We start from the raw sequence: 27697 nt of genomic DNA on the forward strand, positions 1-27697 counted from the left end.
CACGGCTGATGCCTGTCACTGACTTACATTGGTATCACTTCTGTGAGCCCATCACGGAATTTTCGGCGATTCCGTGATGCCACCACAGATTCGGAGGTTAATTAAGTCCGTGAACATTACACGGAATTCTGTGAGATCATGTTGGCCGCAAGATAACACTAGATTCTCAGAATTAACTTACTTTCCTCATTGAAGTGAACTTTGGACCAGTTCTCCTCTGTCCACATAACATGCTCCTCAGCAAAGGTTAGTCTAGACTTTTGATTCTTTCTGCTGATGAGAGGCTTCATCACTGCAGAGTGCTAGAGCCCTGCACAGGACTAAAATTTAGGCCCTAGCCCGGCCCTGGCCCGAGGCGCTCAGGCCCTAGCCCGGCCCGTGTCCGACAGCTCATCAGAATTCTCGGCCCGAGTCCGACCCGAGCCAGTCTTTTTTCCCCCTTCTCCCAAAACAGCTTATCTACTACTGTTTCAGCTATTAAAATACCGTAGTTCAGTTTTGTATGAAATGGCAAAGTGATTGTATTTCGTTTCGTTATTTTATTAAGTTAATTTAGAGAATCGTTTGGAGCATTTTTTTTATTCGTTAAATGTAAGTTTTTGTTTTTTAAAGTAACGACCAAGCGGCCAGCGAGTTGATCATAGCCTATGTTTGATCAATTTAGCTTTCTCAAATCATCACGACTTCTCTAAAATTAAATCTATAATTATAAAACAACTCCACAATGTTAGTTTAAACGCTTGACCTAGATAAATGTGCACTGATGCATATCCAGTAGTTTGTGCGAAGTAGAGAGTGGAAGCTGAAGTGCGCTTTAGAAACTTGCATTGAAAACATTTCAAAATACGCTGTCATTTTTGCTCATAAAGGTAAGAGTAAAAGGCTACGTTGTTCGGAACTGTAAAGGGTCTACTTTTATTTGTGTGCACTCACAATATCAACAAAACGTGCTTTTATAAAAAAAAAAAAAAAAAGCGGAGCACTTCTGAAAAACCGAAACACAGCATATAGCCTACTTGCCTCACTGACTTGATAAATATAGTATCTATAGAAAGCTTTGAATTACTACTTTAAAACGAAATAATTCGAATCGAAAACAAAACTCTTTCATTATAAAATCCCTAAAGATGCATTTCCCTCTAAAGGCGCATCCAGTGAGGAGATGGCGAGTCAGGGTCATCATCAAATGCATGGCTGATCAAAAATGCAGCTTTTCCTGAAGCATTGGGAACTTTTTGTAACTCCACTCTCCAACTTCTCCCTGATGCTCTGCATGGTCACCTGTATGCTAATGTGTGCATATATGCATTGCGTATTGCTTAGGCGATGTATAATATTTATAATATAATCAGTATTTAATACAGTAGCCATGTGTGCTCTGCGCGTGCGTATATGGGCACAATAAAAGGAGAGAAGCTAAATTAGCCCGAGCCCGACCCGAGCCCGATCTGTAAAAAAAAAAAATGGCCGGAGCCCGGCCCGAATGGACTCAGCGTGTCGGGCTCCGTCGGGACCCGGCGGACTTGCAGACCTCTACAGAGTGCCCTTTCAGTCCAACTTCTCTTAAACATGCTGAGACAGATCTGTGCCCTGTTCATCGCTGAACTGTCAAGCAATTCCAGCTGAAGTGTTGAACCGACTCCTCATTGAGAGTCTCTGCATTATCCATTATGCACAGATTTCCAGTGACCAACTTCTCTTGCAGTGGGTGAAAAGGTCATCCCTTTCGCTTGCCTCTGGACTGCCTCTTGTTGCAGGGTTTCAGTGTCAATGAAGCCGCTAGTACCCTAAGCATGAGCGCTACTCTTCTGCACAGTGGTAACCTCAAAACTTTTTCTAAACTCCAAACCTCCTCTAAATCTCCCAAATGACCCACCATTACATGCATAAGAACTGTAACATAATTTTCTTTAATTAAAAACACTTAAAATGGTTGGCGCCAATAGCCTCGCGGTTAGTGTGCCGACATATACAGCGCAACTGTGCTCAAGGCAACCTGAGTTCGAATCCCACTCGTGGTCCTTTGCCGATCCTGCTCCCCTCTCTCTTCACCCAATGCTTTCCTGTCTACTACACATTGTCCTGTCCAAATAAAGGCATAAAAAGTCCATAAACAAATCTTTAAAAAAATGGCAATTTCTTTTCAGCGTTTCCCACTTAATGTGACCCCATGCAAAGTATGCTGGTCACTGTTCACACTGTTCAGTTAGTTGTCAACAAAAATGATTCATGTAGTCCCAAAATTAAAATGATTTACAATTTGAAGTGGACTGAACATAATGGAAATAAGTTGTTTCTACTCATTTTAAGAGTAAATTGAACAAGCATTAAAAATCATTTTTTGAGTATAAAGTGTATGCCAGTTACAGTGGGGAAAAAATTATTTGATCCCCTGCTGATTTTGTACGTTTGCCCACTGACAAAGAAATTATCCATCAATAATTTTAATGGTAGGTTTATTTGAACTGTGAGAGACAGAATAACAACAAAAAAATCCAGAAAAACGCATTTAAAAAAAGTTATACATTTATTTGCATTTTAATGAGTGAAATAAGTATTTAATCCTCTATCAGTCAGCAAGGCTCCCAGGTGTCTTTTATACAGGTAAGGAGCTGAGATTAGGAGCACTCTCTTAAAGGGAGTAATCTCAGTTTGTTACCTGTATAAAAGACACCTGTACATTGAAGCAATCAATCAATCAGATTCCAAACTCTCCACTATGCCCAAGACCAAAGAGCTGTCCAAGGATGTCAGGGACAAGATTGTAGACCTACACAAGGAATGGGCTACAAGACCATCGCCAAACAGCTTGATGAGAAGGTGACAACAGCTGGTGCGATTATTCGCAAATGGAAGAAACACAAAATAACTCAATCTCCCTCGGTCTGGGGCTCCATGCAAGATCTCACCTCGTGGAGTTTCAATGATCATGAGAACGGTGAGGAATCAACCCAGTACTACGCGGGAGGATCTTTTCAATGATCTCAAGTAAGCTGTGACCATAGTCACCAAGAAAACAATTGGTAACACACTACGCCGTAAAGGACTGAAATCCTGCAGCGCCCACAAGGTCCCCCTGTCCAAGAAAGCATATCGTCGCTGTCGGGCGGAAACCTACAATTTTGTCAATTTCATATTTTTTTCACAAATCAATGCTATTGGTCAGTCCCCATGTGGGTCTGTTATTTTTTACAAATTATTAACCAATCTAAAGTGTTGAAAATAGCTTGAGAGCAAATCTCTTAACTCCATTGGACACTTCAACTGTCTGAGAAGTCTCGTAACTCCATCTCTTCTTCACTCTGCGGTTTTTATTTATGGGAGAAAAAGGGCTGTCTACTGGCGCCAATCAAACCTAACTCTGACTGTTTTTTAGACAATCACTACGTTTACATGGACATCAATACTCCGATTTTAATACGATTAAGACAATACTCTGATTAAGAGTCTAGCATGTAAACAGAGATTTTTGATGACCTTAATCCGGCTAAAGTCATAATCGAAGTAAACACAAATCGAATTAAGACATGTGGAGTATTCCTATTTTAGTCGCATTATTGAAGTGCAGTACAGACATGTAAACACTTTAATCAAACTATTACCGTCGTGTGGGACTTTTCACAGCATTTTGCGACAGGATACACATCCGGCAGCTGTCAACCGTTTGACGGCAAATAAAAGAGCTTCAACACCGCCGTCGTCTGTATGCACGTACAAATAATTAACTGGACTTGAAGCTTTCATAAAATTAAAAATGAAACACCCAAAACTGTATATGGCATCATCACGAAGACGAACTATATGTTTATATGTGAAATTCTGGAAGAGACGTCAGATGGTAATGACGCATGCCATTAATCGATCTATGTACAATAACATGTCAAACGGGAACATGAAAGGATTATTCTAAAAGCAACTCATGTAAACACCTTAATCATAATATTGTCTTATTCAGAATAAGGTAAATAATTAGATTACTGATGTCCATGTAAACGTAGTCTATAACGAGTGAAAATAGTTAGGTTAGATACGTTTGAGTAGGCCTGTTTTGTGAGCCACGAAGGTAAATTTGCGAGCTGATTAGGCTAATTTCCGCCTATTAGACAGCCTAGTCAGCTAATTGTTTTTTTACTGCATCACTTATAGACCATTTCAAGGACGTAAACAATAACAAAGGCTTTGGAACTCTACTGCGCATGTCTGGCCCTGAAGAATTTCCGGTAGCGCCATTTTTAAATCTCAGATCTGTCAAAACAAGCGCGTACTATTTAAGTCTAGCGAAAATGTAATATTTAAGTTATTTAATAAATAAATAAATAAACGGTGATTGGAATACCCTAAATATGTCTGAGGCGCAAATCTACAAGGAGCATTAAAAGCAGTCTTCCGGACAGCTCAAAACGGCTCTGACTGATGCTACCTGTGCGTGTATGCGAGAGACGGCGGTAAATGTATCGCAGTCTGGATGCTTACAATTAACTCCATAGCGGAAAGTTTGGGATCATTTGTTCGTACAATGGATGACATCAGTCTTATGTTTGGTTAAACTGAATCTAGACAAACAGTGTCACTTACGTACTTATCATGGTTTGTCGCCAAGATGTCCGGGGAGCTGATTAGTTGACATTTCACTTGCATTGCTGGGTCAGTCTGTATATCTATGCAAATATTCTTCTCCATATTTATTTGTATAGCGCTTTTCACAATACATATAGTTTCTCTGCAGTTTTACAGAACATGCATGTATATTACAACGCTATATGAATGCTAATAAACTAATCACTACATGCCATTATTACTGATTTTATTCGTTTTTAAGTGTGTGCTTAGTTTGGTTAAGTTTGTTGCTGTGGAACAGTGCGAGAAATAATTTGAATGCTCTATTGGCCATCATGTTGTCACAAATAAGATGAATGCAATTCAGTGCTGGCTACCGTGTTTTTCACACACCTTTATTAGTTTTTTTAAAAGATAAAAGTATAGCCTACATGCAGATTAATAAATGCACACACACTAAATACAGTATATATGTGGGTATAAATGTTTTTATGCACATTTACTGTAAACACATACACATACAGTAGTACTGGTCAAAAGTGTGGGCACTATTACTATTTTTAATGTTTTTCCGAATCAGAATGAGCTTTATTGCCAGGTATGTTTACACATACGAGGAATTTGTTTTTTTTTTGTGACAGAAGCTTCCACAGTGCAACAGAATGACAGCGACAGGACAAAAAACACACATAATAAAAAGAAGAATTAAACAATAGAACAAGTAAATAAGGAATTACAATATACAAATTGACAATTGCATGTACAGGTATATAACAATAGACAGTTATATGTACAGGTATATTATGTGCAATTGAAATGTAGACTAAATATGTGTGTTAGATAAATAAGTGTATAAGTGTATAAATAGTGTGTGTTCCACAATTATTGTCAGGTGTTCATGAGATGGATTGCCTGAGGGAAGAAACTGTTCCTGTGCTGGCCGTTCTGGTGCTCAGAGCTCTGTAGCGTCGACCAGATGAGAAAAACAAAACAGAACAGACTTTTTGAAAAGAAGTCTCCAATGCTCATCAAGCCTGCATTTAATTGATCAAAAATACAGACAAAAAGAGTCATATTTTGAAATATTATTACAATTTAAAATAATGGTTTTCTATTTTAATGTGCTTTAAAATATAATTTATTTCTGTGATCAAATCTGTATTTACAGCATAATTACTCCAGTGATCAGTGTCACATGATCCTTCAGAAATCATTCTAATATGCTTATTATCGGTGTTGGAAACAATTGTGCTGCTTAATATTTTTTTATAACCTGTGATAATTTTAGGATTCTTTGAAGAATAAAAGAACAGCATTTATTTAAAATATAAATATTTTGCAACATGCTACTACTGTTCAAAAGTTTGGGTCAGTATTTTTTATTTATTTATTTTTTTTGAAAGAATATTAATACATGTATTCAGCAAGGATTTTAAATTGATTAAAAAAGTGATAGTAAGGACATACTGTTAGGAAATATTTCTATATTTTGAAAATCCCTGCCAGGATTCAATCAATCAATTCTGTATAAAGCATCACAGGTTCCAGAAAAATATTAAGCAGCACAATTTTTTCCAACACTGACAATAACCAAATATCAAATCTGCACATAAGAATGATCTCTGAAGGATCATGTGACAAGACGAGTAAAGGCTGATGAAAATTCAGCTTTGCATCACAGAAATAAATATAAAGAATATTAAAACAAAACCATTATTTTAAAATGTAATAATATTTCACAATATTACTGTTTTTGTCTGTATTTTTGATCAAATAAAATGGAGGCTTGATGAGCATAAGAGATGTCTTTTAAAAACATTAAAAAATAGTAATGTGTCTAATAGTAATAAATCTAATACTAATAGTAATGTATAGTGTGACTTTGACCAATACTGCATATAAACAAAAGACATCATCTCACTTTCAACTGTTTCCACCAAATGTATTAATATGTGATAAATATCAAAAGAAGCAGTCAGTATCTGGCCTGGCCATGAGCAGCTTTAAGTACTACATTGCATTTCATCCTCAAGTTTTCAAACACATCTGGGTGTTCATATGGTTTGGCACTGTCCTGTCTCCCTGTAGCACTCAGTGACATTAAAGATGATGGCTTTCCTAAAGACAAAAGTAGAAAAACAATTAAATTAAATTTAATGCACAATATTTAAAAATAATTATATTATTGTTTAATACATCAGTACATGTTGGAATTAACATTAGACAAGCTTAATAAGTGATGACATTTTTTTTACCGTTACCTTTTGTAAACTTGAGACGTTAAACCGAGGTCCTGACTCTCTGTGGTCATTAAAAATCCCATGACACTCATCGTAAAGAGTAGGGGTGTAACCCCCGGTGTCCTGGCCAAATTCCCTCCACTGGCCCTTGTCTATCATGGCCTCCTAATAATCCCCATCCACTTGATTGGCTCTATCTCTCTCTCCTCTCCACCTGTAGCTGGTGTGTGGTGAGTGCCGTTGTCCTGTGGCTGCCGTCGCATCATCCAAGTGGATGCTGCACACTGGTGGTGGTTGAGGAGAGACCCCCCACATGATTGTAAAGCGCTTTGGGTGTATAGCAATACACAATAAAAGCGCTATATAAATGCTTCATTCCATTCCACTTACAAAAAGTAATATAAACTACTGCAGTTAACTGTTACACTATACAATATTCAAGTTTACAGTGTACATTTCTATAATGTGTTACGCACTGCATTTATCTGCTGACAAGATAGCTGAGGCCCTCATAATACTTGCAATAAAACGGAAATAAAGCTTGGCCTTTTTCACTAAAAAAGAATCAAAACGCTAGGCGCATATGTAAACAATGATGGAAACACAATGCTGCATCATACTTGAAGAGTTAACGTAAAGAAATACAAATAATCAAATGGGGGGCAATATTTCCTTACCTGAATGGAAATGTGCGCTGTATATCCTAGAGCTGCTAGTTGCTATTCTGCCTTCTCGCTTCACTGCTGCAATCCAGGCGCGTTTCTCGGAAATCTAACCCTTTAATTTCCGATTATTTATAAATGAATGTTAGTTCCAGCCCAGAGAGAGCACCCAACCACTGAGCAACAAGGATCTCAATTTTAATTTTGACAATTTAAACAGCAGGATTAAATTAATTATCGCAATCCTACTGTGTATCAAGCGCCTGCCGCCATTGTTTTGAATGCGCTCGAACATTAACCGGAAACGTCCAAGGACCAAAGACGTCACTTCCTTAAACAGCCGAATAGCCGTTGAAATGGTCTATAGCTCTTAAAGATGTATGTAATCACAGTCGTTAGCTTTGGTTAACTATTGAAGCCTTTTCTCTTGTCAAAAGGCTCAACGCGACCACCGACTTTGTTTGCGTGCAGATTAATTTCCGCCTGTTAGACAGCCTCAGTTTTATTTTGGTATTACATCACTCATAGCTCTAAAGTTTAAAATAGAGTTTAGGAAGATGTATGTAACCACAATCATTAGCTTCGATTAGCTCTTAAAGCCTTGTCTCTTGTCAAAAGGCTCAATGCGACTGCAGACTTTGATGAACACTGCTGGCAGCAGCGATGTCTGTGTCCGTACCATTCTTATCAATGACAGTGTAATCTCGTATCTCCCTGCTCCCAAATCATAAATCTTGTATCTCCGATTAAACATGACTTGGGGGAAATCTTGTGTTAATGTTGGTACACAACAGTATATGATAGCAATATAAGGTATAAAACCAACTTTAACGATACAATGTTTAATTCTATGTAACTCAAAAAATATGCTGTTTTTTTAATTTTTTTAAATAGTGTTGTTATACATGACCACAGAGACCATTTCAAGGAGACCCTAAAGAATCATACCAACGTGTGGAAAATAGCATCCGATGTCCCCTTTGAAGCACAGCCACCACAAAATCAGACTTATTTTAAGATCATTCTGAGGTTAAATATAGATTTAAAATCATAACAAGAAATAGTTTAATAGCTGTGTTTAATGATACTGTTTTTGAAATCAAATCTTTGCATAGCTATGACAGGCAACACTGGAATCTAACTGAAAACTGTTAATCTTAAAAAAATAAAGCATATATATATAAACCCATATAGGAAATAAAAGAGTTATCAAATTAAGCATGTTATAAACTCCTGAAACATTGGTGTTTCATATTTTAGAGCAGTCACTCCAATTTATGAAAGAAATCAATCAATCAATAAATCCCATCTGTATGTGGGAGTGTGGGAAAACAATCAGATGTAACCCCCTTTGTAATCAAAGTAAATGTAATTTAATTACACATTTTTTCTCAGTAACTGTTACTGATTTCAAGTACTTTCATTTTGTAATTAAATTCCGTAATTCCGTAACATATAACTAGTTACTTCCCAACATTGGTGGTAGTTAAGCAGCGAGTTATGTGGTTGCACCCCAGAATGATAAGATTGAGTGTAAAATAGTGTACCAAAAAGTTATTGCTGATTTTAAAAAATATTTTTTTTTATTATTGATTTTCTATGTAAACATGCATTGTGCTGCATCTCCCTGCTTTTTATCATCTTGTGCATGAATGCCGTGTGTTTAAGACGGTCTGTCAAGAAAACCCTGGCTTCTTCTCCATTCACTTGCACTGCGGTTTTCCATTTGAATAGGATTGAATACTATTTTCAAAACCAGAAACATCCTTTTTTTTTTTTTGTGGACGGCCCTAACAGCCCCTAAACATATACCACTATCAGCATGATTGATACCTTAAATCATGTAACTTGTTGAGAGGAGGTTTTTTGACTTTACCCAGCCCTAACAAGTCCAGCTACCCACAACATCCTTGCACATGTCACCATGACCAAACAAACTGGCATGTTTACGTGATACTGTATATTGAGTGATACACTGAGTATCATTACTGAAAACAGATCCTGGGAAGCTGTCAGCTGATTCCCTCAAGTATTAAAATGATTTCCCCCTCATAATATGGTAGATGAGATAAGATAGAAATGCGGGACTACATTCTCCAGGTCTAAGTGCCCTTTTGTAGTTATCTAAGATCAGCTTTCCTTCTCTGTGTTGACCTTAACTCTTCTGAGAGAAATATAAAAACTGCTCTCCACTGCAGATTGCACATCTTCATATACTTCTGGCACACTATGTATAGGACCTAAGATAAGCAAAGGTCACTGCATCATTATACAGATTTGCCCTTTAAACAGCAAGTACAGCACTTAACAAATTGTGCTGTGAGCTTGGTTTACCATTTAAAAGAAACTTCTAATAACATTTTTATAATATTTATACAATGACTAATTTTCTTGAACATGTTTTTTCAACTTACAAGTTCAGCTGAGGTCTCTCTCTATATTCCCATAAAACAGTGCACAAAATAAGTATGCTAGACTGTTTCTTATTTTGCTGTGTAATTTACTTGAAACACACGTGAAAGTCATATACACTGAAAAGAACCAACTGCTTAATTTAATTGCATTGTTATATTGGTCTAACCATGGTTTCTGGTTTTAAGCTGTTCCATTAGGTTTTTCTAAATGCAAGTGACACTCCCAATACAAAAATGTTTAAATAGTATTTTGTCTTGAGAGGTGATGTACAGAACACATACTGTACTGACTGCAGGAATTATTGTAGGTTTTGCTAATTTTTGTCTTTCTTTTCTTTTTCTTTCTTTCTTTCTTTCTTGCTAGTACATATTTTTAGTCTAGTTTCTATTTTTAGTACATAACAGGAAATATGATTATGTAAACATGAAGGTCGTTTGGAGTTGTCGAAAGTCTAAGGCAAATAAATTCAGCTTTGACTAACAAAATGTTTTTATTTTTATCTTAAAACAGAAGACTTTTATATTGTAGCTAATTTTGTATTTGTTTACGGTGAAATGAAGTTTTAAGAAGATAAAATACTATGTTGACTTACTTTAAGTAACATTTTGGCTATATATATATATATATATATATATACACATATCGGCACCTTTGGTAAATATGATCAAAGAAGGCTGTGAAAATGAATCTGCATTGTTTATCCTTTTGATCTTTTATTTTTTTTAAATCACAAAAATCTAACCTTTCATTGGATAATAAGAATTTAAAATGGGGGAAATATCATTATGAAATAAATGTTTTTCTCTAATACACATTGGCCACAATTAACGGCACCCTTTTATTCAATACTTTTTGAAACCTCCATTTGCCAGTTTAACAGCTCAAAATTTTCTCCTATAATGCCTGATGAGGTTAGAGAACACCTGACAAGAGATCAGAGACCATTCCTTCATCCAGAATCACTCCAGACCCTTTAGATTCCCAGCTCCATGTTGGTGCTTCTTCTCTTCAGTTCACCCCACTAATTTTCTATAGGGTTCAGGTCAGAGGACCGGAATGGCCATAGAAGAAGCTTGGATTTGTGCTCAGTGACCCATTTTTGTGTTGTTTTGAGGTTTGTGTTTGGATTATTGTACGGTTGGAAGATCCAAACATGGCCCATTATAAGATTTCTAACAGAGTCAGTCACTTATTGATTTTTTATCTGTTGGTATTTTTGTAGAATCCATGATGCGATGTGTCTAAACAAGATGTCCAGGACCTCCAGCAGAAATATAGGCCCACAACATCAAAAATACAGCAGTATATTTCATTGTACACATGGGGTACTTTTTATCCCTGTGTTCACCAAATCCATCTAAAAAGCTCATTTTTTAGTTTCATCTGACCATAGAAGCCAGACCCATTTGAAGTTCCAGTCGTGTCTAATAACTGAATATGCTGGAGTTTGGTTTTGGATGAGCGAGGAGAATTTTTCTTGAAACCCTCCCAAACAACATGTGGTGATGTAGGTGCTGTTTGACAATTTTTTTTTAAGGTTTTCTGACCCCGAGACTCAACAATTTTCTGCAATTCTCCAGCTGTGGTCCTTGGAGAGTCTTTAGCCACTCAAACTCTCCTCCTCACCGTGCATTAGGACGATATAGACACACGTCCTCTTCCAGGCAGTTTCGTAACATTTTATGTTGATTGGAAATTCTTAATTATTGCCCTGATGGTGGAAATGGGAATTTTGACTGCTCTAGCTCTTTTCTTAAAGCTCAATTATCTTTTGCTGCACATCAGAAATATATTATTTGGTTTTTCTCATTGTGATGGATGATTAAGGGAATTTGGGTTTTGTTTTCTCTCCTATTTACATTTCTGTGAAACAGGAAGCCATGGCTGGATAATTTCATGTTCATAATCACCCTGGAGTGTTCAAAATTGTGAATATGAATGGGAATATACTTCAGAGATATTTCACTCATAAGAATTTCTAGGGGTGCCAATAATTGTGTCCAACGTGTATTTGAGAAAAAATGATAATAATGATATCCCCCCCCCCCATTTTAAATTCTTATTATCCAATGAAAGGTTAGATTTTTGTGAATTTTTTTAATAAAAGATCAAAAGGATTAACAATGCAGATTCATTCTCACAGTCTTCTTTGGTCATATTTACCAAGGGTGCCAATATTTTTGGCCATGACTATATATATATATATATATATATATATATATATATATATAGACATAACCCGAATTCGATGTTTTTACATTTTAATAAAATGAAAACTAAAAGACTTTTAAATCACATGAGCCAATATTTTATTCACAATAGAACATAGAGAACATAACAAATGTTTAAACAGATAAATTTTACACTTTTATCCACTAAATGAGCTCATTTCAAATTTGAAGCCTGCTACAGGTCTCAAAAAAGTTGGAACGAAGGCAACAAAGGGCTGAAAAAGCAAAACATTTTGAAAAGATTCAGGTGGGAGAACATCTAGCAACTAATTAAGTTAATTGACATCAGGTCTGTAACATGATTAGCTATAAAAGGGATGTCTTAGAGAGGCAGAGTCTCTCAGAAGTAAAGATGGGCAGAGGCTCTCCAATCTTTGAAAGAGTGCATAAAAAGATTGTGGAATACTTTAAAAACAACGTTCCTCAATGCCAAATTGCAAAGGCTTTGCAAATCTCATCATCTACAGTGCATAACATCATCAAAAGATTCAGAGAAACTGGAGAAATCTCTGTTCATAAGGGACAAGGCCGAAGACTTTTGTTGGATGCCCGTGGTCTTCGGGCCCTCAGACGACACTGCATCACTCATCGGCATGATTCTGTCATTGACATTACTAAATGGGCTAAATATATATATATATATATATATATATATATATATATATATATATATATATATATATATATGAAGAGCTCTTTTCCAAATCGCGATAAACGCCAAATTAAAAAAAAATGAGTTTGTCATGCCATTTTGCTGTGTACTGAACCTATTCACTGCTCCATCAATGTTTCATGCCAAATCGCTATATTTCCTTGTTTAAAATGTACTGCAAGATGCAGTTCCTTTCCAAACCGCTATAAGCGCTGAACCTGTTTTTAGCCTAGATGCGATATGTCCTCTCGACTGTCACAGATCCACCCACCACATCAACCACCTACACCCGCTCACAATCACCTGATTACTGATCACCACCTGACGTCACTTACCTGCACACTACATCTAGACACTCACCTCACTCCCTCGTTGGTTGATCTCAAGGTTGCAAGCCAGTCTCATACCGCCACCTACCTTCTGGACTGCTGGAACCCACTGACCACTATCTCCTGCCCGTGTTCACCTAAAGGAGAGCCAAGATAAGAGTGATCATCCCTCAGTGCAAAGATCTTATGTTATGTTCTCGTTTGGAACCCTTTGTGGGAAGACTATTTCTGTTGAGGATTATTAAAGAATTTTGTTGCTACTTACCCAGTGTTTGTCTCTCAGTCCAGACGTGACTTCGACCAATCAGAATTCGTTCGATGCAATCCAACATGGCGACGCTTTGAAGCGTTTGTTTGTGCTCAGTCTTCAAAATGAGTGCTTTAAACTCTAATAACACTTTTGATGGCCTGGATGAGCCAGTGAGACCTACACCTGGGGGTAGAAAATGCCGACTGGACAAAGAAAATCACAAAAAACAACAAAAAAAGAAGGTTCGTCACTCAGGTGGCGTGTTAATACTCACTGTGGGATGTCAACACAAGGCTGGTGCGACCCGTTTCTGTCGAGAAGCTGTCACTGGACGTCCTGATGATGAATTTCAACAATTAAAAGAAAAAAAAAAAAGGATGGATTTGTAGCGTTTTGAAAAAAAACGAAAAATAAAACCTTTGAATTTATAATCGACAATGTTGTTGTTTCATTTAACAATCATTGTTTAACATGTTCAGACTGAGCCAACAGACCATTTTAACAGGATAAACTGAATATTAACAAAATGTATGGGTCTATGGAAAAAAATGGCATTTTCATGAAAACTATTCAAATGGATTTATAGCGTTTTGGAAGAGAGCTCTTCATATATATATATATATATATATATATATCAACTTCTAAAAATCTATCTAAATACAAGCATTTGGAAATAAATTTAAAATACATTTTTCTATATATTACCAACATCTTTAAATATATATATATATAGAGAGAGAGAGAGAGAGAGATAGAGATGTCTGCTGGTGGCTTTAACAATAGCATGTGAATCTACTAACAGCCTTGTAGCTCACACTAGATCTGTTATTGTTATTGTTAAAAATCAGTTCCCCCATGGAAAAAAATGAATGGCAATTTTACTTCCCAAACCTGACTGTTGCATCTATTGCATAAAAGAGGGATCATCATAACTTGGGGCCCTTGGTGTCAAACAGTTTGAAAACCCTTGATCTAAGTAACATGTAGGAACAAACCTCTGTGTTAGCACCTTAAATGTCTTCTAATTATAATATAATACATATATTATAACATTATAATATATATAATATACATATACATACATTGTTAAGTGACTAAGCTGTATCAACGCTCAAAAAGATCTTCACTCTGGGGCTTTGAAAAGAAACCTTGATTCATTTCACAACCCAATATATCTCCATTCGCTACATCACTCCTGCAATACGACATCCTCCCTCCTCCCAGTGCCACAGACTGCACATATTGGTTGTTGTGAGGTAGAGTTGAATGATGCTTTGCCTGCAGAAATTGCAATACAATCTTTTCCCCCCCATCATGTGTTCAAGTGCGTATCACGAAAAGACCACTTTTACTGTGGGTGGGAGCAGATATGAAGAAAATGACACTGAAATTGCTTTTTCTTTCTCTGTAGTTTCCACACTGTCCTATTGCCTGATCTAGTCCAACTGTTTTGTGATATCTTACCAGCCACTGGTTTGTCTGGGGGGTCAGTTCTCATTTATGCGATCACAATCATACACTGTCAGAAACAGGGCTCTCTGGCCATGAAAGACATGTCAAATACTGTATCCAACTAGACCAAGATGTCTTGGACAGCTAATCAGAGAGCAACGGAATATCAGAGATCCTCTGCTGCAGGAAACCAGCCTTCATTCAGTCAAATCAAAGTGCCACATGCTATTGATTGGTGAAAGTTGTTTGGGGCTAATTGTTACATATAGCAGAAGCAGAAATCACCTTGTTCCTCCCCAGCATTAATTTTCATTCAAAAGCTTAATCCATGTCTGCCTTCGCCTAGATATCTCAAGAGGCAAAGTGCAGACCGGCAGCAGTCAGACCCTGATAACAGATGTAGTTTAGGCCTGGCGCACTGAAATACATGAGCCTGTCAGTCTTACTTTAGATCAAGGACACACATGAATTAGCATATATACATATATATATATATAAACTGAAGAGAAGCACCTACATGGAGCTGGGAATCTAAAGGCTCTGCAGTGATTCTGGATGAAGGAATGGTCTCTGATCTCTTGTCAGATGCTCTCTAAACTTATCAGGCATTTTAGGGCTGTTATCTTGGGAAAAGGAGGTTGCAAAAAGTATTGAATAAAAGGGCATGATTAATTGTGGCCAATATGCATTAGAGAAAAAAATAATAATAATAATATATATATATATATATCCTTTCGTTGGAGAATAAGAATTTAAAATGGGAGAGAAATCTCATTATGAAATGTTATTATAAATGTTTTTTGCATATATATACAGTATAATGAATTTAAGTTTTAACTGAAAGATTTATCCTTTCAGTTCAATCTCAAGTCAAGAATGTTTAATATTTTTTTTTGTCATGTCAGTAACTTACTTTGAGGAATATTAAGTTAAAAGTATGTTATTAACTGGCCCAACAAGAAAGAACTACTCTGTAAACATCACTGACTGAATATGACTGAATCACTTCATTTTCTTCTAATAACAGACATTAAAATTAAAATACCCTGTAAAAATGTGCAAATTACATCCTAGTCATTTAGGATTTGAAATAAATGAAAATAGCAATTCAGACGACCAATCCTGAGGAAAGTGAAGAGGCTCATTGGCTCGAAGTGATTCATAGATTCTTGTTGGGTCATAGCTGGATGGAGGATCCTCTCTGCTGTGTTTGACACAGACATCATTCTGTCAGACAGTTTGCATCAATCAGCAGCCCTTACTTGCTCCATTGAGTCTGTGGCGCCAGCGTCACACACACATTCACAGAGGTGATGCTGGGTACGGGTGGAGGGCAACAAATATAGATTGTTGATATAAAGGACCTGGGAGATTGTTTCTGTAAAAGGTCATTTGTTTTATTCTCCGTTCTTTGTTTGTAGATTTGTCTTACTTTTTCTTTCTATGAGAATGAAAAGGATGAAAGACTATACATTGATTTTTTTTTTTTTTTTGCCTTGATGCTTGAACATTTGTGTTTTTCTTGGTTCGTTACACTTTGCTATTATCATTTGTAAGTGTCTTATTGTACAACATATAGTTCATCTGTGCACTGACTTGACTGAGTTTAACAAGATAAAATGACTCTCTTGAGAATTCAGTGCTTTAATCAGAAGCCGAATATTCTAAAGCTCAACAGCAATAGGCTTTAGACTTAAAGAGGGCAAATGTTAGAAAACCTGTGTAACAGAGTGAACGAGTGTGAGGAGGTTGGTGACATGTTGGATTAGATAAACTGTCATTCACAAGTCCTAAGCATTTGATTGAGGATGAACACAGATCAGGCTTAATTTTCACACCAAATCACATGTCTAATTCAGGAGATTCAAGAGAGAGGTGTGTGTTGGTTTACACCGTAACCAGCAGTATAGATTCATACGTTTTATAGTCCAATGAATATTTCTCATCATGTGTCTATTTTTGAAATTAAAAAAAGAAAAAGTTAATTAAACATTCACTGACACATTCACAATAGTGTTATCCCTCTATTTGGTGTATGGTTGTGCGTATTAATAGTCCGGTATATATATATATATATATATATATATATATATATATATATATATATATATATATATATATATATATATATATATATATACACACAAAAAAAAATGGTGCTATATAGCACTAAAAGTGTTTCTTGGCTTATAATCATAGGGGAACCACTTTTGGTGCTATATAGTACCATACCTTTAAAGGTGCTCTCTCTCCTAGCTTTTATCCCTTCACAATGCGGGTCCGCTTTTCGGCAGATTGCTCTCCATTTCTTCCGATCGAGGGCATCATCGGGGGCGACATTGTCATGTTTCATGTCTTCTTTTATCCGATCCATCCATCACTTCTTTGGTCCTTCCATGTTGAGACACAGGGCCCTCTTCGCTATTGACTCTTCCTCACTCCTGGAAGAGTCAATAGCGAAGAGGGCCCTGTGCACCTATACAGCACCTTTGTCAAATGGTGCTATGTAGAACAATAAGAGGTGCCATATTGCATTGTATTTCTTCAACAAAAATGGTGCTAAACAGCACCAACAGTGGTTCTTTGGCTCGTAAAGAACCTTTAAAGGGGTTTACAGGTTCTTTGTACGGCAGTGGTGCTATATAGCACCTTAATCACCCCAAAGAACCACTGAAGAACCGCTGAAGAACCATACAAGAGCATATTAGACCTCAGTCATGCCAAAGAACCGGTGAAGAACAGCACCAAAAGTGGTTCCCCTATGATTACGTTCAAAGAACCACTTTTAGTCCTATATAGCACCATTTTTTTAGTGTGTGTATATATATATATAGTTAAAATCATTTTTATATAGCTGTCTCTATTCTAATGTATACCAGTGTTTTTCAACATTGTGTTCATGTTACTTAATTTGAAAGCAAAATAAGACAATACTATAATTTTAGATTTAGATTTGAGCAAATAATTTACAAAATGTACTAGTACATTTACTTTTACTAGTTTAAGAACTAGATTTTCAAAACCAATGTACAAAATAACTGCTAGAGAAAGCAAGAATTTGTTTAATTGGATTTCTGACTTTATAAGTACTGAGATGTAAATACTTATGTTATCTGTAATTTCTCATTTGATAGTTTGCCCCAGACATAAGAAAAATAATATATATATATTTTTTAAATTTTATGGAGGAATTAAAACATTATTTTAATAAATATTATATATTTGTAATATATACGATAATTGTTCCTAAGCTTTAGTAGCTTGTATTCTCAGCCTCGCTGCTTTTTCCTGTCGGTTTGAGATGTTGATTTTGAAGCAGGAATAGATCTTGCTGTGTAAATTCCGAATCAATACAAGACAGCTATTATGCCACTATTCACACAGAAAATCAATCATGTTTCAGCAGCTGTCCAGTGTTATGGAGCTTAGAGAAGAAATTGGAGGAAGGATAGAAGATATTTTCAATAATGTGTGTGTCTCAAATATTATACATAGGAAATGAAGATGGGTGTGACTGAGTGTCAGGTGAATGCTGTGATTGTGCTGATTGTTCACTTACAATGCTCAGTGTCACCCATAGTGTGCAAGAGTGCTCATGATTCCCAGTTCTCATTAATTTTTTCTTCCTCAGCGTCTCACCGCTTTTGTTTCTGTATCAAATTGAATCTGTCCTCATACAGTCACAAAACATTTTGTGTGAATATAAATGACCTCTCATTAAACGACTGCAAACAAAGACTTTTTTTTAAGGACAAAAATGAGAAACAAGACTCCAGAAATATTGTCTCCTTTTTTTTTCTGAGTTTTTGACACCCTCACAAACTTGAAATCCTATAATGCTATTATGGATGCTATTAAAAGTCTGAGATATAAACTCAAACCTTTGTTAAATTAAGAAAGGTAGTTGTAACTTTAAACATTTTAAAGAATTGTGAGGAAAAAAAATCTAAATTGTGAGATAAAAGGTGCAATTGCCCTTTTTACGGAGTGTCTATTTACACTAAGTGCAAATAGCCCACCTTGTTGGCAGAGGCTATTTACCCTAACTCCGCCCACCAACATGTGATTGGGCAAGTCAACATTACAAAAGACGGTTGTCGGTCGTCAGCTCCAGTGACGCAGATGGTAAAATGTGTCATACTCCTTTTTTCAAATCACATCATAAAAGCATTTATTTTTAATAAAAATGGAGGAAATAATCAAAAAGTTGAAAATAAAGTATCGGGTAGGGTAAGGTGTAGGGAAGGATTTTATCCCAATAAGGTGACATCCATTTAATAATTTGAATTAAAATTAAAATTTACACTCCAAGTTATTATTGCATACTGTTTTATAATGTATTACAATACTGAGGTGCAGATAATTGCCACTATTTGCAATAAGTAGTATAAATAGCAGAAAATCCTGCTATTTTAACATAGTGTAAATAGAATCTATAGCTATTTGCACTTAGTGGAAAATTGCATATCACTAAAAAATACTATTTTCACTTAGTGTAAATATAATCCATTGCTATTTGCACTAAGTGTAAAAAGCCTCTATCACTATTTACACCTTGTGCAAATAGCTGTTGCCTTTTTTATTCTGTGGCAGAAACCGAAAAAAAGTAGAATTGCAAGATGTAAACACAGAATTCAGAGACAAAACTGAGAATTTTTATATGTAAATCCAGAATTCTGGGGAAATCAGAATTGTAAGATATAAACTGTGAAAAACCATAAAAGTGTGATAATTGTGAGATAAAATGTTGCAGTAACCATTTTTATTCCATGGCAGAAACCAAAAAAGGAGAATTGTAAGAATTCAGAGAAAAAAGTGAGAATCATGAGATGTACATTCAGAAGTCAAAGAAAAACTGAGAATTGTGAGATGTAAATTCAGAATTCTGAGAAAATAAGTCCGAATTTTAAGATATAAACTTTTAATATATAAACTGAATTTTAAGAAAAAAGTAAGAATTTTCAATTCAATATCAAATGCTTATGACTTCAGGAGTGTTTTGGAAAGCTGTTTGAAAACAATCCTAATTTTCGTTCCATTTGGTGATTAACATGAGCTATAAATTACGCAGTCTGCTACAAATGAAACAACAGAAAACTCTACTGTGATACGATAGAGCAACCTCTGATCAATAACATTTTCCTTTGTGTTGGCATACTACTGCTTGGTTTCATTCCATGTTTGCGGCTTCACTGACAGTGAATTATGTCTCTCAGTTTCAGGCTTCTTCCCTGGCCACAGCTCATGGATTTCCTCACGGAGTATCCCTACAATGACACTTATTATGACAACGGGACCGGGGCCCTCAACAGCACAAGCTGTGGGGCCAAGCATCAGTATAACTACTATGCCATGCTCCTGACTCTCCTCATCTTTGTCATTGTCTTCGGCAATGTGTTGGTGTGTATGGCAGTCTCCCGAGAGAAAGCGTTGCAGACCACCACTAATTACCTCATTGTCAGCCTGGCGGTGGCAGATCTTCTCGTGGCCACATTAGTTATGCCCTGGGTGGTGTACCTTGAGGTAAGAAACATTAATTTTGTCATATGGAGCCACATTTCTGGGTTGCTGAAAGTTGAAAATAACCTAAGACTGTACGTCAAAAAAATGAGCCTCAACCTTGACTTTTAAACACTTTAAATATATGAGGCATGATTCAAAGTGCCTCTCTATTGTTTAAATATGTGCTGTTGAATTAATTTAATTGGATAATCAGCTAACAACGCCTTCGGGACAAGTCCCAGGGGCTTCTGTAAGCTGGCGCCTTACAGCTTTCGGGTTTATAATGCACACGGCACCACACGGCTTCTGTGTCGGCTGTGTGATTTCCAGCTCCCAGATAGCCAATTGATCTGTCCTTTGTCCTTGAAACATATTGCACCTCAGACTATAATTTGTAGCTCCACAAAGGTTCCATAGGAACTAGAGGACTAATTGAGCTGCAGAAATGCATCAGTAGGGTAATTTTACTTTTTCTCCTTATGTCCTTAGGTGTTACAGTCTGTATGGGACCACAAATAGAACACTGAATGTGCTATTGTGGAATTTTTATGCAAGATATTTTGCAGAATAAGGCATTAATATTTGCTTTTTAAGCACTAATAAACAGCCAATATGCATGCATGGTAATGCCTGCTCATAAGCAATTAGTTAATAGTGAGAATTGGTCCCTAAACTACACACAAGAGCTTTCAGTTTCTTGCTTGACATCTTGCAACATAAATATATCGCTTTTAAAGTTTTCTGTAAAAATACACAGAAACCAGTGTTTATTTTGACAGCAAATTTTTATTTAGTTTTTGTCATAGTCTTGACTAAAATGCCATTTAGTTGTACTGATCTGATTTTTTACTTTTAGTTGACTAAGTATACAGTAGATTTAGTCAACTACAACAGGAATTCCGGAAATGAGACGTTTTTTAAATTTGAATAAAACGAAAACTAAAATAATTTCAAATCACATGAGCCAATATTTTATTCACAATACAACATAGATAACATAACAAATGTTTAAACTGAGAAATCTTACAATTTTATGCACAAAATGAGCTCATTTCAAATTTGATGCCTGCTACAGGTCTCAAAATAGTTGGGACGTGGGCATGTTTACCATGGTGTTGCATCTCCTCTTCTTTTCAAAACAGTTTGAAGACATCTGGGCATTGAGGTTATGAGTTTCTGGAGTTTTGGTGTTGGAATTTGGTCCCTCTCTTAGGTTTCCAGCTGCTGAAGAGTTTGTGGTCGTCTTTGACATATTTTTCTTTTAACCCTCTGGGGTCTGAGGGTGTTTTGGGGGCCTGGAGAAGTTTTGACATGCCCTTACATTTGTGCTTTTTTCAGTTGCTTATAAACATATAAATGGCTAAAGTCTTATAACACTGTAAACAGCACAAACTGGGCTACAATAATATGTTAGCAGCATTTATGTACATGATTTTGTTTTTGAGAAAGAAACGTTTATGCGTGGTTAGTGAAAAACATCTCCAGGTTACGCATGACCGACGAATTGGGATCTCGCCAGAGAGACCAATCCACTTCGAGTGTAACTAAACGAGCCAATGGACATTGGCATGCGATCATTGCATCCAGCTGCCGCTGATCACAGAGTGAGTGTAAGAGGCAGCGGGTGCACCGCATTAATTCATGCTTTCGCTGAGGAGCCGAGCCGGTGACCCGGCCGCTCAGCGGTGGTACAGCGACTGTGGCGACGGGACGTGACATCTCCGTTCCCTTCTTCAGGGAACGAGGGTTACATATGTAACCGAGACATTCCCTTTCAGTCGGTCACTCTGAGTCACGTCGGATGACCGACAAATTGGGATCCCTACCAAAGCGCCACAGGAGCTGCCCCTTCCAGTGCCCTGTGTAGGCCTCCTGATCCTTCCTATAAGGCAGACGATAGGACCGGGCTCTACACAGAGAAGGTCAACTACTGTTGTTCCTTGGACAACCCAGACAGTAGGACTTGGATAACACTGGGAAGCGTGCCCTTCCATTTGGAAGAGGCACACTGCGGAGTCACCTCCTCCCTGAGGGGGTTAAGTGGCATTTAGACATGTGAAGTAACCCCGTAGGGCCCTATTGCACATGGAAGTCTCTGAGATGGCACAGGCTGCATCATTAGATATGGCAGAACGTGGTCTGCCAGGGGAAACACGGCTCTAATAAGCATACAGTGGAATACATATATGGGATCCCGGCAGGGTCTCTCATATGGGCACTAGCCTCACATCAGATTTCAAGAATTCATTGGCTGAAAGGCCTGGCGCCGGACGCTCCGCCACATCCGGACGCCGGAGTGCTGGAGGACTCGACAGGGTTTGCTGGTTAAGGAACTCTCTGGAGAATTAGGCGAAAGAACGCCGCAAGCCGACTCTGAGCAGGGCCTCTTAGTGCCACTACCTGTTTGAGGTGAGAACACAGGAGGAAACCGGTTTGACACGTAGGCTATAAAACCTAGCGAACGTGTTAGGAGTCGCCCAACCCGCAGCTCTACAGATGTCTGCTAGCGAGGCACCACGAGCCAGCGCCCAGGACGATGCGACACCCCTAGTGGAGTGAGCACGCAACCTGAGCAGGCAGGGCACACCTTGTGCTCCATAGGCCAAGGTGATGGCATCCACTATCCAGTGGGCCATCCTCTGCTTGGAGACAGCCTTCCCCTCCGTAACAGACAAAGAGCTGTTCTGAGGTCCTGAAGCTCTGAGTTCTATCCACATACTGTCGCAGTGCGCGTACAGGACAGAGCAAAGCTAGGGCTGGGTCTGCCTCCTCCAGGGGCAGCGCTTGCAGGTTCACTACCTGGTCCCTGAAGGGAGTGGTAGGAACCTTGGGCACATAGCCGGGCCGGGGCCTCAGTGTTGCACTGGAGTCAGCCGGCCCAAACTCAAGGCACGATTCGTCGACCGAAAATGCCTGCAGGTCCCCGACCCTCTTGATCGAGGCCCTCGAAGCGCGAGGTCCGTCGCAGCACGCAGCTCATGTAGAACCGCCAGGTCATGACCACCCTCGTGCAGGTCTTTCAGGGCTTTGGCCTGGTGGACCTGCAGTAACGCCATGGCGTGAAGGGCAGAAGCCGCCTCCCCACAGGCTCTATAAGCACTGTCAGTTAGACCTGACGAATACTTACAGGCCTGCGAGGGGAGACATGGGTCACCCCGCAGAGTGGTAGCGGCTGTTGGACATAGTTGCATGGCCACAGACCGCTCCACCGAGGGGATGCCCGCATACCCCAAAGCGGCCCCACCATCGAGGGTGGTGAGAGCAGAGGAGCCACAAGATTTGTTTCGGGCAGTAAAAGGTGCCTTTCATGATCTTGTAAGCTCCTCATGCACTTCCGGAAAGAATGGCACCAGAGGGGGGCGCTGAGAACCAGCGCGACCCCCACCGAGAAACCACTCGTCCAGCCTCAAAGGATCGGGACGCGGTGGAGGATTCCACACAAGCCCGGCATTCTCGGCGGCCCGGGAAAGCATAGCCGTCATCTCTGGGTCTGGCTCGGACAACGCTACCACACCCGAAGGGGGCACTCACTCGCAGAACACTCTCTGGAAGGGAAGAGCAGTAGCTTCACCACTACCGCTCGGCTCCGAAGCGAAAGGATGAATTAATGCGGTGCACCCGCTGCCTCTTATCTGCTGTGTAATCTGTCCAATGGAAGGGCGCGACGTCAGAGACCAGGAAGCATAAAAGCACGTGCGGCAAAGCCGGCGTCAGCCTCAAGTCATGAAGAACTGCGCTGGCAGGGATTCCAGAAATATGGCAACGTGACGCAGCGGAACCATGGTTACATGCGTAACCTGGAGATGTTCCTCCTCGGGAACTCGAGCTGCCTCACAACGCTTTGGGAACGAGATGCCTACGCCGCCAGACTTACAAGTCCCTGCCCTGTGTGTATGTCTCAGCATAAACGCCTAGGACGAGAGGACAGAAGAACCTGGGGTAGTACCGATGTCACATTCACACCTGAGAAGACAAAGGCCCGCATTATGAGCTGCATAATGAGCTTCATAATGAGTCATTCAGTCAGGTATGTGACTGAGAGGAAAGAGTTACAAGAAAGAATATGAGGACAAAATAAATTTATATTTTTTTGATAGTAGTTTATTAAGAATATATTTAGCTATCACACAAAATAACTTGAGATTCACTTGCAAGTACAGTTAAACAGTTTATTAGGAACAATCAAAGCTGACTTTCAAAGGTGACTTTTTAGCATCATTACTCCAGTCACATGATCCTTCAGAAATCATTCCAATATTCTGATTTGCTGCTCAAAAAACAGTTATTATAATTATTATTATTTTTAATTTTTAAAAGAGCTGAGGTTTTGCAGGTTTTTTTGATGAATAGAAAGTTCAGAAGAACAGCATCGTTTGTAACAGGATAAATGTCTTTATCATCACTTGTGTGCTAAATAAAAGTTTTAATTTCTATATATACTGACTCCAAGCGTTTGAATGGTATAGTGTATATTGTTACACTTGGAGTACTAATGATGCTGAAAATGTAGCTTTGATCACAGGAATAAATTACATTTTAAAATATATTCAAATTGAAAGCAGTTATTTTAAATAGTAAAAATATTTCACAATATTACTGCTTTAGCAAATACAACTTTATGTATTTTGGACATAAAGGCTTGGTGAGCAGAAGAGAATTCTTTACAAAAACTGTTCAAAAAGTTTGGACTGGTAGTGTGTCATTCCTGCAACAGATGCTGTCCAAGAAGTGAAACAAGTAAATCATACCTGATATTTACCTGTTTTATTTAAGTGTTTCTGCTTCTTTCCATGGATTCAAGAAGAAAAAAAATAATCAGTAGTCAAGAAGTTTGTTTCACCATAGAATATCAATGTAGTTGAACATCTGATGTTGGTACAGTGCTCTCAGAGGAAAACAGTTTGAAGAAAGTCATCAGGATTCATCTGTGGTGCAGATTCAATAAAATACAAACAACCCAAATAAATAAATACATTTGTGAGTATGTTAATATCAGGAGCATCTGTGTGTGTGTATATATATATATATATATATATTAGTGGTGGGCATAGATTAATTTTTTTAATCTAGATTAATCTCACTGTAATCTTGGAATTAATCTAGATTAAAATGGCTCATTTGAATTCTGCCAAGTAGATCAGAATAAGTTCACTACTAGTAGTAAACAACTAGCAGTCATCAAGAATTTAATATTGATAATAACATTGAAGACATTGTATGATTATTCCTTAAAGATAAGGTTTTAATAGTTTTAGTAGTAGTAGCCTATTACGTTCTGCCCAATGTCTTCAAGTGAAACCAAACTTTTATTTTGACGGGTTGCCGTGAGGATAGTTTTTCTCAAATGAAACGCTCGAATGCTCATGAAGTGACTCTCAGAGCAGTTCTGGAGATGTTGTTCATGTATTTATGTCCTCATTTAGTGAGACGACAGACGTTATATCGCCGCAAGCGTCGCGCGGTCTTCTGTATGAGTAGTGAACAAACCCGTGCGTCTGCGCCATACATTAACACAGAGACACACAGAAGTCATATTTAAATAGACGTTTTGCGGCTTAATATTTACAAATAGGAGTGGGCTCACTTGTGTGTGCGCTTACGTTTGTTTGTGTGTGTGTGTGTGTGTGTGTGTGTGTGTGTGCGAACCGGGGCGGAACTCCGCTGTGCTCGCGATACAGAGAGCGCGACCATGTAAGGTAGAGACAGAAATGACTTGCCGATTTCCATTGGGAAGCTTCTTAAAAATAAATTTTCCCTGAAGCAAACCCGGCGGCTTCATAGCTGCATCCATGTTAGCACGCATACACACAGGTTCGAAGACTCGTTCTCGCCCCCTACAGTGCAATTCGGCTAGGTATACATCCGCGCTAAAATATCAAGGTGAAAGTCATCATAGCTTGCGTAGTATAGATCCAGCTCCCAGCCCAACTTTGAGAATAGATTAACGGCGATATTTTTTTTATCGCCCGATAAGAGTCTCACGTTAACGCAGCACGTTAACGCCGATAACGGCCCACCACTAATATATATATATATATATATATATATATATAAAGAAAATACATTTTATATCTGAGAAACTAATCGTTATTGTTTAGCACGCTATTAAAATATATTTGTGAACAGAGTATTAATAATAAACATGGTCTAAACATTCTTAGACGCGTAGCATTCATCATGTTGTAGTTTGGGAAAAACCCAACTAACTGTTAGTAAATATGTTCAAGTTTATGTCACAATAACACCTTAACTAATGCAAAAAAGAAACATTACTTACTCATCAGATTGATCTCCTCTACTGGATGAAATCGTGTTCTTCTTTCGAGGGAAATCCTGCCTTTAATCAGCGCGTCTTCCAGAAACGAACAGTAGCCACGATGAGGATCTCTTCGCTCTTTGTTTGTGTTGGGGCGTTTGCACTTGCGCACGTCCCATGTGAATATTTACATATGAATGGCGCGAGCCGCGTGGGGGCGGGATCGCATTAGAGATAATGAGTCAGACGGGAAAGACTGAACATCGTGTTGGTTTCATATGGATTACTTCATCACAGAATGTTTGTTGTCGATAAGACTTGATTCATTTTAAAGTAGACACTTCAAGCTTTCTATATATATAACTCACATGTCTGTGAGAAGAGGATGGGGCCAAGTTCCGCCACGGCTGGACCACCCCCCAAACAGCCTCTCTGAAGCCTCTTATCACCCCGTTCAGCACCGGGTGCAGAGGGAGATGTGTTTGTTGCGAATATAGGTCCCGTACAAGCGCCCAAGCAACTGCCCGCTGTTATAGTGGGAAAAATAAAACAGAAACATTCTCAAAAAGAGAGCAAACTTCCTCTTCCATGCCTCACGAGTGCCTTGCCCCCACGCAGCCGGGCCGAGCCACGCTGGCCGAGGCCTGGAAGGCCATCCCCGGAGTGTCAGAGTGGGTTATGGGGATAATAAAACGAAGTTATTCACTCCAATTCGCTCGAAGACCCCCGCTTTTCAGCGGCGTGGTCTTCACCTCAGTGAAAAGTGAGAACGCCCACATTCTATGCCCAGAGGTGATGATTCTGCTGGGAAAAGGAGCAATAGAAAGAGTTTCTCCAGATCAGAGCGAGTCAGGCTTCTACAGCCGTTACTTCCTCGTCCCCAAAAAGGATGGCGGGCTCCGGCCCATCCTCGATCTCAGACACCTAAATTGCACATGAAGAGGTCGTTCAGGCTGATCACATTGAAACAGATCCTCTCGCAGATTCAGCCAGGGGACTGGTTCTTTTCTCTGGACCTGAAAGATGCATACTTTCACATCCAGGTTGCCCCCCCATCACAGACGATTCTTGAGATTCGCCTTCGAGGGAGTGGCTTATTAGTATACGTCCTTCCCTTTGGACTTTCTCTGGCCCCCCGCACTTTTACAAAG

General features: G+C 38.5%; 1 protein-coding gene across 2 annotated transcripts in view; it reads left to right on the plus strand.

Moving 5' to 3' along the window:
* Positions 1–27697, plus strand: part of drd2b (dopamine receptor D2b) — a 96057-nt gene that overhangs the window by 16262 nt on the left and 52098 nt on the right. For both annotated transcript variants that reach the window (XR_009271564.1, XM_058777658.1), the window contains exon 2: positions 20005–20311. Coding sequence is in view for 1 of the 2 variants with exons in the window: in XM_058777658.1 (XP_058633641.1) it covers positions 20033–20311 (279 nt within the window). In the remaining variant the exon portion in view is untranslated. The remainder of the gene's footprint in view (positions 1–20004; positions 20312–27697) is intronic.

Source organism: Onychostoma macrolepis, chromosome 05 (genome assembly GCF_012432095.1).
Source record: "Onychostoma macrolepis isolate SWU-2019 chromosome 05, ASM1243209v1, whole genome shotgun sequence".
Classification (NCBI taxonomy): domain Eukaryota; kingdom Metazoa; phylum Chordata; class Actinopteri; order Cypriniformes; family Cyprinidae; genus Onychostoma; species Onychostoma macrolepis.